General features: G+C 46.9%; 1 protein-coding gene across 1 annotated transcript in view; it reads left to right on the top strand.

The window, feature by feature from the left end:
- NLRP9 (NLR family pyrin domain containing 9) overlaps positions 1-12,997 on the top strand; it is a 31,102-nt gene that overhangs the window by 784 nt on the left and 17,321 nt on the right. The window contains exons 2-3 of the mRNA XM_064380780.1: positions 6,093-7,644; positions 10,080-10,241. Of these exons, the coding sequence (XP_064236850.1) occupies positions 6,093-7,644; positions 10,080-10,241 (1,714 nt within the window). The remainder of the gene's footprint in view (positions 1-6,092; positions 7,645-10,079; positions 10,242-12,997) is intronic.

Genomic DNA, 12,997 nt, shown 5'->3' with positions numbered 1-12,997 from the left:
GCCACCATGCCCAACTGCCTGTCCTCCTGACCAGACATGTACCAAGCAGTAGGTAGAATGGTAGTATTTAAGACGATCCCAGACAGCGTATGTCCTGGGTACCACGGACACCCTCTTGAGAACCTGCTTGGAGGTTCCAGTAGGAGAGCATAGCTCCTTTTCTGTGTGACCAAAGGACAGCTTTCCTCTATGGGGGAAGGTTGCCGTTTGACCCCGGGCGGAGCTTCTGGACGGACGGAGCGGTGAGGGAGGAAGGGGACACCCACCTAGCCGGCCAGATCAGCCAAATTAGCCCCGGCAATGAATGGGATGACAGACCTCACAGCCAGGCTGCCCTCACGTCCTGGAAGCACTCTTTCTGCATGATGTGTTTTCATTCTCATCACAACCCAGGAAAGGTTTACAGGTGAGGAAACTGGACAAAACAGCGTTCCCAGACGTTGCACGACTTTTCCAAAAGTCTCAGATCTGACTCTGAACCAGTTCTGGCGGACTCATTGGTGGCGTGCCCACCTCTGGGGAAACAGGAAGCCTAAATAGACTCTTACAGGTATTAGTAATCAGCGTTTGTTTCTGAGGATTGCTATCTTCTCCCTCTACTTTTGAGCTCAATCAAGTTCTGTTACATTGATTTCTGTTTGTAATTCTAATTCGAGACCCTATTTCATATCCCCAGATGCTTGAGGATATTTTATTTGATTTGGAGTTGCTTACTGTGTTAGCTTGCTTTCTTTTCTTTCGATGGAGTCTCGCTCTGTCACCCAGGCTGGAGTGCAGTGGTGTGATCTCGGTTCACTGCAACTTTGCCTCCCAGGTTCAAGCAATTCTCCTGCCTCAGCCTCCCAAGCAGCTGGGATTACAGACATGTGCCACGACGCCCAGGTAATTTTTGTATTTTTTAGTAGAGACAGAGTTTCACCATGTTGCTCAGGCTGGTCTTGAACTCCTGAGCTCAGGTGATCCTCCCGCCTTGGCCTCCCAGAGTGCTGGGATTACAGGCGTGCGCCACCGCGCCTGGCAGTTTTATCTGTGTGGTTAGTGTCTTTGACTTTGCTGCTGAAAGTTTTATGTTGGCACCTGAAAGAGTGGCCGAGTCAATGTCTGAACTGAGAGTTTCTCACTTGAGACACTGAATCTTGAATGTCCTATTTCATCTCTGAGATGGGACATGAATATTGTAATGTGACCTTTTCTTTTTTTTTTTTTTCCATTTAGAGATGGGGTTTCACCATGTTGGCCAGGCTGGTCTTGAACTCCTGACCTCGTGATCCACCCATCTCGGCCTCCCAAAGTGCTGGGATTACAGGCATGAGCCACCGCACCTGGCCGATCTTTTCATTGTTTTTAAGAGAAAGAGAGTAAGCCACTAAGCACTGTGACCTGAGTTGCATGCTGGAAATAGGGGTCAAAGGCTTCATTTTCCTTGCCTTTAATCAAACAACTTTAATGTATAGAGTTTTTCTTTTATTAATTATAATATCATAGGTTCCTACATTTCTGGTACATAGTAGGTATACCATGAATAATTATAAATCTTCAATTTTAAATAATATTGCTTATGAATTTTATCTCAAAAAAACCTGGGGATATCAGCAAATATTTATTATGGGCAAGCATAGAAAGTGAATACTAGAATGATAAACCCATTCACTTAAATAGCATAGGGTTTTGCTGGGCATAATGGCTCACGCCTGTAATCCCAGCACTTTGGGAGGTTGAGGTGGGCAGATCACCTGAGGTCAGGAGTTCGAGACCAGCCTGGCCAACATGGTGAGACCCTGTATCTACCAAACATACAAAAATTAGGCAGGTGTGATGGCTCGCACCTGTAATCCCAGCTGCTCTCGAGGCTGAGGTATGAGAATCTCTTGAACCTGGGAGGCAAAAGTTGCAGTGAGCTGAGATCACACCACTGACTCTAGCCTAGGCCATAGAACGAGACTCCGTCTCACAAAATAAATCAATAAAGAGCATACGGTTTTACGATGGAAAATGTGCATGAATTTAGAAAGATGTCCATAATGTTCAGTCAAAAACCATGTTCCAAAATAGTACACACAATGTAACTCTACTGTAGAGAGAAAAATTAGGCAGAAGAAAAACATGGAGTAATACAGACTCAGATCAAGCTATGAACCATGATTACATACATAGATGAAATTTTGGAATAGCCTTATTTCCTTTCTCTTTATCTACATGTTTTATTATTATTATTATTTTGAGACAGAGTCTCACTCTGTCGCCAGGTGCCAGGCTCGAGTGCAGTGGCGCAATCTTGGCTCACTGCGATCTCTGCTTCCTGGGTTCAAGCAATTCTGTCTCAGCCTCCCGAGTAGCTGGGACTACAGGTGCATGCCACCACGCCCAGCTAATTTTTGTATTTTTTAGTAGAGACGGGATTTCACCATGTTGGTCAGGCTGGTCTCGATCTCTTGACCTCGTGATCCGCCCGCCTCGGCCTCCCAAAGTGCTGGGATTACAGGCGTGAGCCACCGTGCCTAGCACCTATGTTTTAAATTCGAGACAGCTTTACAATAATAACTTTGCACAAACTCAGTCACTGCTCAGAGACTTGAGTAACTCCTCTGTGGTGGTGGTAAAGGGAATAGCGGAGAATAAAAATGGATGCTGCACCCTCTTGTGGTGGCCACAGTTGAGTGTGCAAGGAGAACAGACACCGTTGGAGGAACCATCCTTGCCTTTATGTGAGCAACTGTAGGGTCTCTTTGCAGTCTGTTCATTCCCTTCCCAGACTCGAGATTTTTCTGAAATTTGAAAACAGATTATGAACAGAATTTTAATTTTTCTCCCTTCCCCATTTCTCATCACTCATTAAACTGCATAAAATATGTATTTTGCTGATAGGTGACCTGCTATCAGTTCAATTAAAGAGAATGCAGAAATTAGGGGAAAGTTATATAGACAAGATCAATTTTAGAAGCAATTGATACAGTGAAACTTTTTTTTTTTTTTGAGACAGAGTCTCACTCTGCGGTCCACACTCAAGTGCAGTGGTGCGATCTTGGCTCACTGTAATTTCCAGCCTCCTAGGTTCAAGCAATTCCTGTGTCTCTGCCTCCTGAGTAGCTGGAACCACAGGCACGTGCCACCGTACCGGCTGAGTTTTGTATTTTTAGTAGAGACGGGGTTTCACTACGTGGGCCAGGCTGGTTTTGAGCTCCTGGCCTCCCAAAGTGTTGGGATTATAGGTGTCAGCCACCGCACCGGCTGAGTTTTGTATTTTTAGTAGAGACGGGGTTTCACTACGTGGGCCAGGTTGGTTTTGAGCTCCCGGCCTCCCAAAGTGTTGGGATTACAGGTGCGAGCCACTGCGCCCGGCCAAAATTCTTACAAGTCTCTAAACTTTGGCTTGATAACAGCTATCACTGGAAATATCAGATAAAGGTTGCAATCCTGGCTCTTAATAATCAGGATTAAGAGAGGCTGTCATCAAGAGACCCCAAGGCCATTGTCAGGTTAGGAGTATACGTGAACTGCCACCGAAGGATGGAAGGAATGTCTTTATGTCTGTCCCGGTGTATAGGGAAGGCAAAGCTGGCTGATAAGAGACGGGAGAGTAGGAGTTTGTTTCTAATCGTTGGAACAGGAACACTCAAATCTCAGTTACTGTAACACTGTTGACCAAAATGAAGTGACAGAAAGGCGGGTGAAGGCCGTAAAGGCAAGTTGAAAGAAGGAAGGTTCAGGTGGGCAAGGCGGCTCACATCTGTAATTCCGGCACTTCGGGAAGCCAACGTGGGTGGATCGCTTGAGCCCAGGAGTTTGAACCCACCTTGGGCAACGTAGTGAAATCCCATCTCTACCAAAAAAACAAAAATTAGCCAAGTGTCGTGGCACACGCCTATAGTCCCAGCTACTTGGGAGTCTGACACAGGAGGATCACTTGAGCCTGGGAGTGGGAGGTTGCAATGAGCTGGCATTGTGCCACTGCACTCCAGCCTGGGCGACGGAGTGAGATCCTGTCTCCAAAGGAAAAAACAAACAAGTGATGGTTCAGAGGTGCATTTCTGAAATTCAGTACAGCCAGCATGGTGCAAGACAAATACCTAGACCTTACGGCTTCAGATCCAACACGTGGGACATACACCCGACCCTTGATACCGAGTCTTCAGTCTAAATTAGTCCAGACACATCAACTCGGTACTTGTTTTGGAAAGTAGAAATAGGGTGAACTGTAATGAGTTGTTGAGATGAAATGTGCGGAGTCAGCCGTCTCTCATCCTTGACCCCCGGGGGATCCTTAGCAAATAAACGGTGTAAATGGTGGTGCTTTCGGATTCTGTACTGGGGAGCTGCCACCCCTTCCAGCTTGGAATATGATTCTCAGGTGTTCACACCTCACAGTGGCCTGCCACTCTAGGTTTACGAACGTGATTTCAGACAGATTGTGATCCAGACAAAACTAACCAGCCTGGTTACCTTGATGTGTACGCCAGTCTTTCCCTGTGTGTTCAAGTGAACCTCTAGGCGTCATTCTGCCAATGAAGAGAGTCAAATTCTGTAGTATACTGAAAAAGATTTATTCTGAGCCAAATATGAGTGACCCTGGCCTGTGACACAGCCTTCAGGAGGTCCCGAGAACATGTCCCCAAGGTGGTTGGGGTGCAGGTTGATTTTATATATGTTAGGGAGACGTGAGACTTCAATCAAATGCACATAAGAAACACATTGGTGGCCGGGTCCGGTGGCTCAATCCTGTAATCCCAGCACTTTGGGAGGCCGAGGCGGGTGGATCACGAGGTCAAGAGATCAAGACCATCCTGGTCAACATGGTGAAACCCCGTCTCTACTAATACAAAAAATTAGCTGGGCATGGTGGCGCGTGCCTGTAATCCCAGCTACTCAGGAGGCTGAGGCAGGAGAATTGCCTGAACCCAGGAGGCAGAGGTTGCGGTAAGCTGAGATCGCGCCACTGCACTCCAGCCTGGGTAATGAGAGCGAAACTCTGTCTCAAAAGAAAAAAAAAAAAAAAAACACATTGCTTTGGCTGAGAAAGGAAGGTGGGACGACTGGAAGCTGCTGGGGGGTTGGGGGAGGCTTACAGGTTGTAGGTGGGTTTAAAAATTCTCTGATTGACAATTGGTTGACTTTGTTTTTTGTTTTTGAGACAGAGTTTCGCTTTCGTTGCCCAGGCTGGAGTGCAGTGGTACGATCTTGCTCATTGTAACCTCTGCCTCCCGGGTTCAAGCAATTCTCCTGCCTCAGCCTCCCGAGTAGTTGGGACCACAGGCGCGTGCCACCACACCCAGCTAATTTTTGTATTTTTAGTAGAGACAGGGTTTTACAGTGTTGGCCAGGATGGTCTGGATCTCTTGATCTCATTATCTGCCCACCTTGGCCTCCCAAAGTGCTGGGATTACCGGCATGAGCCGGCGCCTGGTGACAATTGGTTGAGTTTATCTAAAGACCTGGAATGAAAATAAAGGAAATGTCTGGATTAAGATAAAGGATTATGGAGCTCCAAGTCCTTATTTGCAGAGGAAGCCTTCAGAGAGAATAGGTTGTAAAATGTTTCTTGTCAGACTTAAAGCCTCTGTTAGTGCGAATTGGGGAGGGGTATAATGAGGTATGTCTGACCTCCACTTCTCGCCATGGCGTGAACTCATCTCTCAGGTTGATTTTTTTTTTAGAGTCAGAGTCTCGCTGTGTTGCTCAGGCTGGAGTACAGTGGCGTGATCTTGGCTCACTGCAACCTCCACCTCCCGGGTTCAAGCGATTCTTTTGCCTCAACCTCCTGAGTAGGTGGGATTACAGGCATGTGCCACCACACATGGCTAATTTTTGTATTTTTAGTAGAGACGGGGTCTCACCATGTCAAGGAGTTCAAGGCGTGGCTGGTCTTAAACTTCTGACTTAAAGTGATCCACCCGCCTCGGCCTCCCAAAGTGCTGGGATTACAGGCGTGAGCCACTGCACCTGGCCTTTCGGGTTAAATTTTAAAAGCACTCTGTCTAAGAACGTCCTCCATTCAGATGGCTGGCGGGTATTAGAATTTTATTTTTTGTTGACAGTTCTGAGGAGTATAAAAGAATGAGTGCGTTTTTAACTATCTTCTGTTCTCACTAACACAGGTAAACTCAACCCATATAGAAAGCAAATAAAGGAAAAATTTCAGCTCATATGGGAAAAGGAAACGTGTCTTCACGTCCCCGAGCACTTCTACAGAGAAAGCATGAAACACGAGCGGACGGTACTGAGTAAGGCGTTCACTGCTGCGGCCACACCTGTCACTGTGGTCGTGGAAGGGCCTGATGGAATTGGAAAAACAACCCTTTTAAGAAAAGTGATGTTGGACTGGGCAGAGGGAAACTTCTGGAAGGATAGGTTCACATTTGTATTTTTCCTCACTGTCTATGAAATGAACAGTATCACAGAGACCAGCTTACCGGAGCTCCTCTCTAGGGACTGGCCTGAGTCTTCAGAGAAGATCGAAGACATTTTTGCCCAGCCAGAGCGAATTCTCTTGATCATGGATGGCTTTGAGCAACTGAAGCTTGACTTGGACCACAAGGCTGACCTGTGTGATGACTGGAGGCAGCGGCAGCCGTTGCCAGTGATCCTGAGCAGTTTGTTGCAAAAAAAGATGCTTCCGGAGTGCTCCCTGCTTCTTGCCTTAGGACAAGTGGGTATGCGAAAAAACTATTTCGTGCTGGAGCATCCCAAACTCATCAAGCTCTCGGGATTCACTGAGCCTGAAAGGAAGATGTATTTCTCCTGCTTCTTCGGTGAGAAGAATAAAGCCTTGAAAGTCTTTAATTTTGTGAGAGATATTGGACCGCTGTTTATCTTGTGCCATAATCCCTTTATATGCTGGCTGGTCTGTACTTGCATGAAATACAGGCTAGAGAGGGGAGAAGACCTTGAAATAAACTCCCAAAACACCACCTCCTTACACGCATCCTTTATGACAAGCGTATTCAAAGCAGGAAGTCAGAGTTCTCCACCTAAGCTGAACAGAGCCCGACTGAAAAACCTGAGTGCTTTGGCTGCAGAGGGACTGTGGACACACACGTTTGTATTTTGCCGTGAGGATCTCCGGAGGAATGGGTTATCTGAGTCCGAGGGCTTGATGTGGGTGGGTATGAAACTCCTCCAGAGGTCAGGGGACTGTTTTACCTTCATCCACGTGTGTATACAAGAGTTCTGTGCCGCCATGTTTTATTTGCTCAAAGGACCCGGAGATAGTCCTAACCCGGCCATCGGAAGCATAACCCAGCTTGTCAGAGCAAGTGTGGCTCAACCTCAAAACTTCTTGACCCAGATGGGGGTGTTTGTGTTTGGAATTTCCACAGAAGAAATCGCCAGCATGCTGGAGACATCCTTCGGTTTTCCACTGTCAAAAGACCTCCAGCAGGAAATAGCCCAGTGCCTTCAAAGTTTCAGCCAGTGTGAAGCCGACAGGGAAGCGATAGGTTTCCAGGAATTATTCAGTTGTTTATTTGAAACTCAGGAAAAAGGATTTGTAACACAAGTGATGAATTTCTTTGAAGAAGTTTACATTTATATTGCTAACATAGAACACTTGGTAATAGCGTCATTCTGCGTGAAACATTGTCACAGTTTAACTACACTTCGCCTGTGTATGGAGAATATCTTTCCCGATGACTCAGGATGTGTTTCAGAGTGAGTCCGTCTGTGAATCCCCCGCCCCAGGCACTACACTTGGAGTTTGTGCTGGTGTCCAGTGGGTATCTCATGGGCCTTATGCTATTGTATTTAACAGCAAGGAGGTTGTGGTCAGAAAGGCGTCCCTTCCAGCCTTGGCACTAATGTTTGCCAGCTGTGGGATCATGAGCTGCAACTTCTTGAACTTTGTCCATTTGTATAAAGAGGAATAAAAGTTTTATCTACTTCACAGGGCCAATGTGTGAAGTTAAGAGGCTAGCAGGATTTTTCTTTTTTGAGATGGAGTCTTGCTCTGTCGCCCAGGCTGGAGTGCAGTGGCGTGATCTCTGCTCATTGCAACTTCCACCTCTGGCATTCAAGCCACTCTCCTGCCTCAGCCTCCTGAGTAGCTGGGATTACAGGCATGCGCCACTGTGTCTGGCTGATTTTTGTATTTTTGTTAGAGATGGGGTTTTGCCATGTTAGCCAGGCTGGTCTTGAACTCTTGAACTCAGGTGATCTGTCCAAAGTGCTGGGATTACAAGCACGAGCCACTGTGGCCTGCCTTCTGCATCTTTTTTTTTTTTTTTTTTTTTGAGATGGAGTTTCACTCTTGTTACCCAGCCTGGAGTGCAATGGCGCAATCTCGGCTCACCGCAACCTCCGCCTCCTGGGTTCGGGCAATTCTCCTGCCTCAGCCTCCTGAGTAGCTGGGATTACAGGCACACGCCACCATGCCCAGCTAATTTTTTGTATTTTTAGTAGAGATGGGGTTTCACCATGTTGACCAGGATGGTCTCGATCTCTTGACTTCGTGATCCACCTGCCTCGGCCTCCCAAAGTGCTGGGATTATAGGCATGAGCCACCGCGCCCGGCCCCTTTTTTTTTTTTTTTTTAAACCAATTTTATGTTTTCAGACTATGCTTCCCCGCCTCCCCCCTGAGCACATGCACCTCACTGGGTGACTTCTGGTGACCTCACTAGGAGGGGACTGTTTTTCATGATGATGTGTTTGGATATAGCTCCCTGTTCACTGAGGGGTCACCAAGTAACCCTTGTTCACATAACAATCAAGTATTCTCATCTAAAAGAGGAGAATGCAGCAGAATAAGCCTGAGTAGCCTGTGCAGGGTCACATGGTTACCAAGCGGTCACACCAGAGTTTGATTCCAGTCAATTACTCTTGTCTCAGTATCCACTTTATTTCCAACTTTTAAGTTTGGGGGTCCACGGACAGGATGTGCAGGTTTCTGACACAGGTAAATGTGTGCCGTGGTGGTTTGCTGCACAGATCACTTCATCACCCAGGTATTAAGCCCGGCTCCCACTAGCTATTCTTCCTGATGCTCTCCCTCCTCCCAACCCCACACTCCAACAGGCCCCAGTGTGTGATGTTCCCCTCCCTGTATCCATGTGTTCTCATTGTTCATCTCCTACTTAGAAGTGAGAACACGTGGTACTTGGTTTTCTCTTGCTGCGCTGGTTTGCTGAGGATAATGGCTGCCAGCTCCATCCATGTCCCTGCAAAGGACATGGTCTTGTTCCTTTTTAGGGCTGCATCGTATTCCATGGTGTTGATGTACCACTTTTTCTTTATCCAGTCTGTCATTGATGGACATTTAGGTTGATTCCATGTCTTTGCGAATGTAAACAATGCTCACTTTTTTTTTTTTTTGAGACAGGGTCTTGCTCTGTTTCCCTAGCATAGTGCAGTGTCATGATCATAGCTCACTTCAGTCCTGGACTCCTGGGCTTAAGTGATCCTTCCACCTCAGTCCCCAAATAGTTGGGACTACAGGTATATGCCACCACACCTGGCTAATTTTTTTCTTTTCTTTTCTTTTTCTTCTTTTTTTTTTTTGAGATGGAGTCTCACTCTATTGCCCAGGCTGTAGTGCAGTGGCACAATCTCGACTCACTGCAACCTCCACCTCCTGGGTTCAAGTGATTCTCCTGCCTCAGCCTCCTGAGTAGCTGGGACTACAGGCATATGCCACACACCCGGCTAATTTATTTTTATTTTTAGTAGAGACGGGGTTTCACCATGTTGGCCAGGGTGGTCTTGAACTCCTGACCCCAGGTGATCTGCCTGCCTCGGCCTCCCAAAGTGCTGGGACCACAGGTGTATGCCACCACACCTGGCTAATGTTTGTAATTTTTAGTAGAGATGGAGTCTTGCTCTGTTGCCCAGGCCGTTCTCAAACTCCTGAGCTCAAGTGATTCTCTTGCCCTGGCCTCCCAAAGTGCTGGGATTACAGGCATGAGCCACTGCCCGGCCAGGGCCTGCTTTCTAACTACTGTGTCATGTTGCCTCAGTTTGCCTGGCTGACCTCCCTCTTCAGGCCTGGGTGTCTCGTCAGCTTTGAGGGGCTTGGAAATGGTGTTCTTCCTGTTTTGAGAATGCCTTGAATGGAGTTGAGTCACTGGACAATCAGTCTCTGTTCTCTCATAGACACAATGAGAAGCTCATGTATTGGCGGGAGCTTTGCTCAATGTTCAGTAACAACAAGAACTTCCAGACGTTAGACATGGAGAACACCAGCTTCGATGACGCCTCCCTGGCCATTCTTTGCAAAGCGCTGGCTCAGCCTGTTTGTAAACTCCAAAAACTCATGTAAGTTCAATGTTAACTTGTCCTTTAAGCAAATAGCAGAGTTTCCTTCTCTCCACTGGTGCATAAATGAAGAGCTGCAGTCCAGTGTATTAAACGTAGTGACGGCCGGGCGCGGTGGCTCACGCCTGTAATCCCAGCACTTTGGGAGGCCGAGGCGGGTGGATCACGAGGTCAAGAGATCGAGACCATCCTGGTCAACATGGTGAAACCCCGCCTCTACTAAAAATACAAAAAATTAGCTGGGCACGGTGGTGCGTGCCTGTAATCCCAGCTACTCGGGAGGCTGAGGCAGGAGAATTGCCTGAACTCAGGAGGCGGAGGTTGCGGTGAGCCGAGATTGCGCCATTGCACTCCAGCCTGGGTAACAAGAGCGAAACTCCGTCTCAAAAAAAAAAAAAAAAAAAGTAGTGACGTCTAGATGAAATCAAGTCGGAGGGACAGGGACGGAGCAGTCCTGGTTCGGGGCGAGCTTTGCTTGCATGTGGATGGGTGGAGGAGATGTTTCCCAGGTGAGAAAGGAAGATGCTGAGGACAGACGGAAAAATAGCCTTCGATTTTGTAAAAAGAAAAATAGTAAAGGTAAGCGTAATAGGTAGACTTTATAACAGAGCAGGGTGCTAGTGTGCAATAGTTTCTTCAGTCTCTGAATCCTGATGACGTTTTTGTTATTTTATACACATAGCGTATGAGAGAGTAGAGAGAAACACAGTCGTTCCTGATACTTGTCTTGATTTGCCTGGGCCATGCTGTTCTCTTCACCCCTACGAGCCAGCTTACTGCTGTCGGGTTAAATTTGTCTTCCTTCAGCTTGAAAGGTCATGTCATTATGGGAGACGTTCTATGCTCCCAAAGCACCTTATACATATTTTTGGTAAGAGTTATTGCATCAAATTATTGGCCAACATATTTGTGCAGAAGAAAGTGAACATAGCAGACTGAAGACTGCTGTCTCTAGAAGGGCCTGTTTGCTAGGTTGGCCTTTGGCTGATGTCTTGAAACTTGGACTTCAGGAGAGTTTCCAGGAACCTAACTGATGACAGTGGTTCACCGTACAGACGATGTGGTTGATAGGGAATGCCTGCTTTCCACGGGCAGGTGGACCTGGGTATCGCTCACGTTGAGGGGATCACTCTGCCAGCAGTCCCCGCACTTCCTCCAGCCTGCCATTTCTTTCTGCAATCTGCCCTTAACTGTCTTTTGATTCTGGCCTACTCAAAATTCCCATTCCTGGGCCGGGCGCGGTGGCTCATGCCTGTAATCCCAGCACTTTGGGAGGCCGAGGCGGGCGGATCACAAGGTCAAGAGATCGAGACCATCCTGGTCAACATGGTGAAACCCCGTCTCTACTAAAAATACAAAAAATTAGCTGGACACGGTGGTGCGTGCCTGTAATCCCAGCTACTCAGGAGGCTGAGGCAGGAGAATTGCCTGAATCTGGGAGGCGGAGGTTGCAGTGAGCCGAGATCACGCCACTGCACTCCAGCCTGGGGTAATGAGTGAAACTCCGTCTCAAAAAAAAAAAAAAAAAAAAAAAAATTCCCATTCTAGTTTTTGAACATGGCAAAATATTTACTTTTAAAATTCTGTCATTTCTTAAAGTTGACTAGGAGAGAAACCAGGGTGTACTCATGTGCTGTAATACCAGGAGTCTCATGCGGCAGTTTTTACGTGTCATGTATTTATACTTATGTGTGTCTGGTTTGTAAATACACATTTATCAGGCTAATATATAAATACATATATTTGGTTTATATATGAATTTTGTCTGGTTTATAAGTACATATTCTGGTTTGCAAATACATATTTGGTAAATACCTGGTTTATAGATATGCATTTGGTTTATAAATACACATATATGGCAAATACATGTAGATATTAAAATAAAAGCCAACATGAATTGCCCGTGTTCCAGGCATTACAATTGTAAGGTATATTGCCAAGTTAAAATGAGGAAACTGAGGCCAGTGTGAGAAAATGAGAATCCAATTTATTCAGCTCCCAGGCGAGGTTCTGTGGTCCGGGAAGGGGCCAGAGAAGTCGCACTGAGCTTCTCAGGGTGTGGGGTTTTATAGGGAGTGGAGGTAATTGATTGGTCTTTAGGGAAACAAAGAGCAGACAGTTTCATTGGTGAGGAGGATTGATTGATCATTAGGGAAACAAAGAGCAGAGAGTTTCATTGGTGAGGGAAAGTCAAGGTGCTGATGGGGCGAGCTGCCATTGGTTGCCAGGCAGGACTACTGGTGGGCTGACCGGCTGGGGAGGTCAATGTTAAGCTGCCGTTGGACAAATCTTTGGCGGGGTTTTTTAATTTTGAAGGGGTCGAGTGAGGAATGCAGGAGTGGGTGTGTGGAGCCTGCATAGAGAGAACAGATAGGAGTGGGTGTGGGGAGCCAGCATAGAGGCCAGCATGGGGAGAGATAAGTGTGTCCATTTAACTCCCGGTGAGGCAGCCGGCCTTACAACAATAAATGCTAATTTCTTTTTTTTGAGATGGAGTTTTGCTCTTGTTGCCCAGGCTGGAGTGCAATGGCGTGATCTCAGCTCACTGCAACCTCTGCCTCCCAGGTTTAAGTGATTATCCTACCTCAGCCTCCTGAGTAGCTGGGATTACAGACATGCACCACCACACCTGGCTAATTTTTTGTATTTTTAGTAGAGAGAGGGTTTTGCCTTGTTGGCCAGGCTGGTCTCAAACTCTTGACCTCATGTGATCCGCCTGCCTCGGCCTCCCTAAGTGCTGGGATTACAGGTGTAAG

The sequence above is a fragment of the Aotus nancymaae genome, unplaced genomic scaffold (assembly GCF_030222135.1).
Source record: "Aotus nancymaae isolate 86718 unplaced genomic scaffold, 86718_ANA_hifiasm-v0.15.2.pri h1tg000028l, whole genome shotgun sequence".
Lineage (NCBI taxonomy): Eukaryota > Metazoa > Chordata > Mammalia > Primates > Aotidae > Aotus > Aotus nancymaae.
This window is presented reverse-complemented; position numbering and strand designations above follow the sequence as displayed.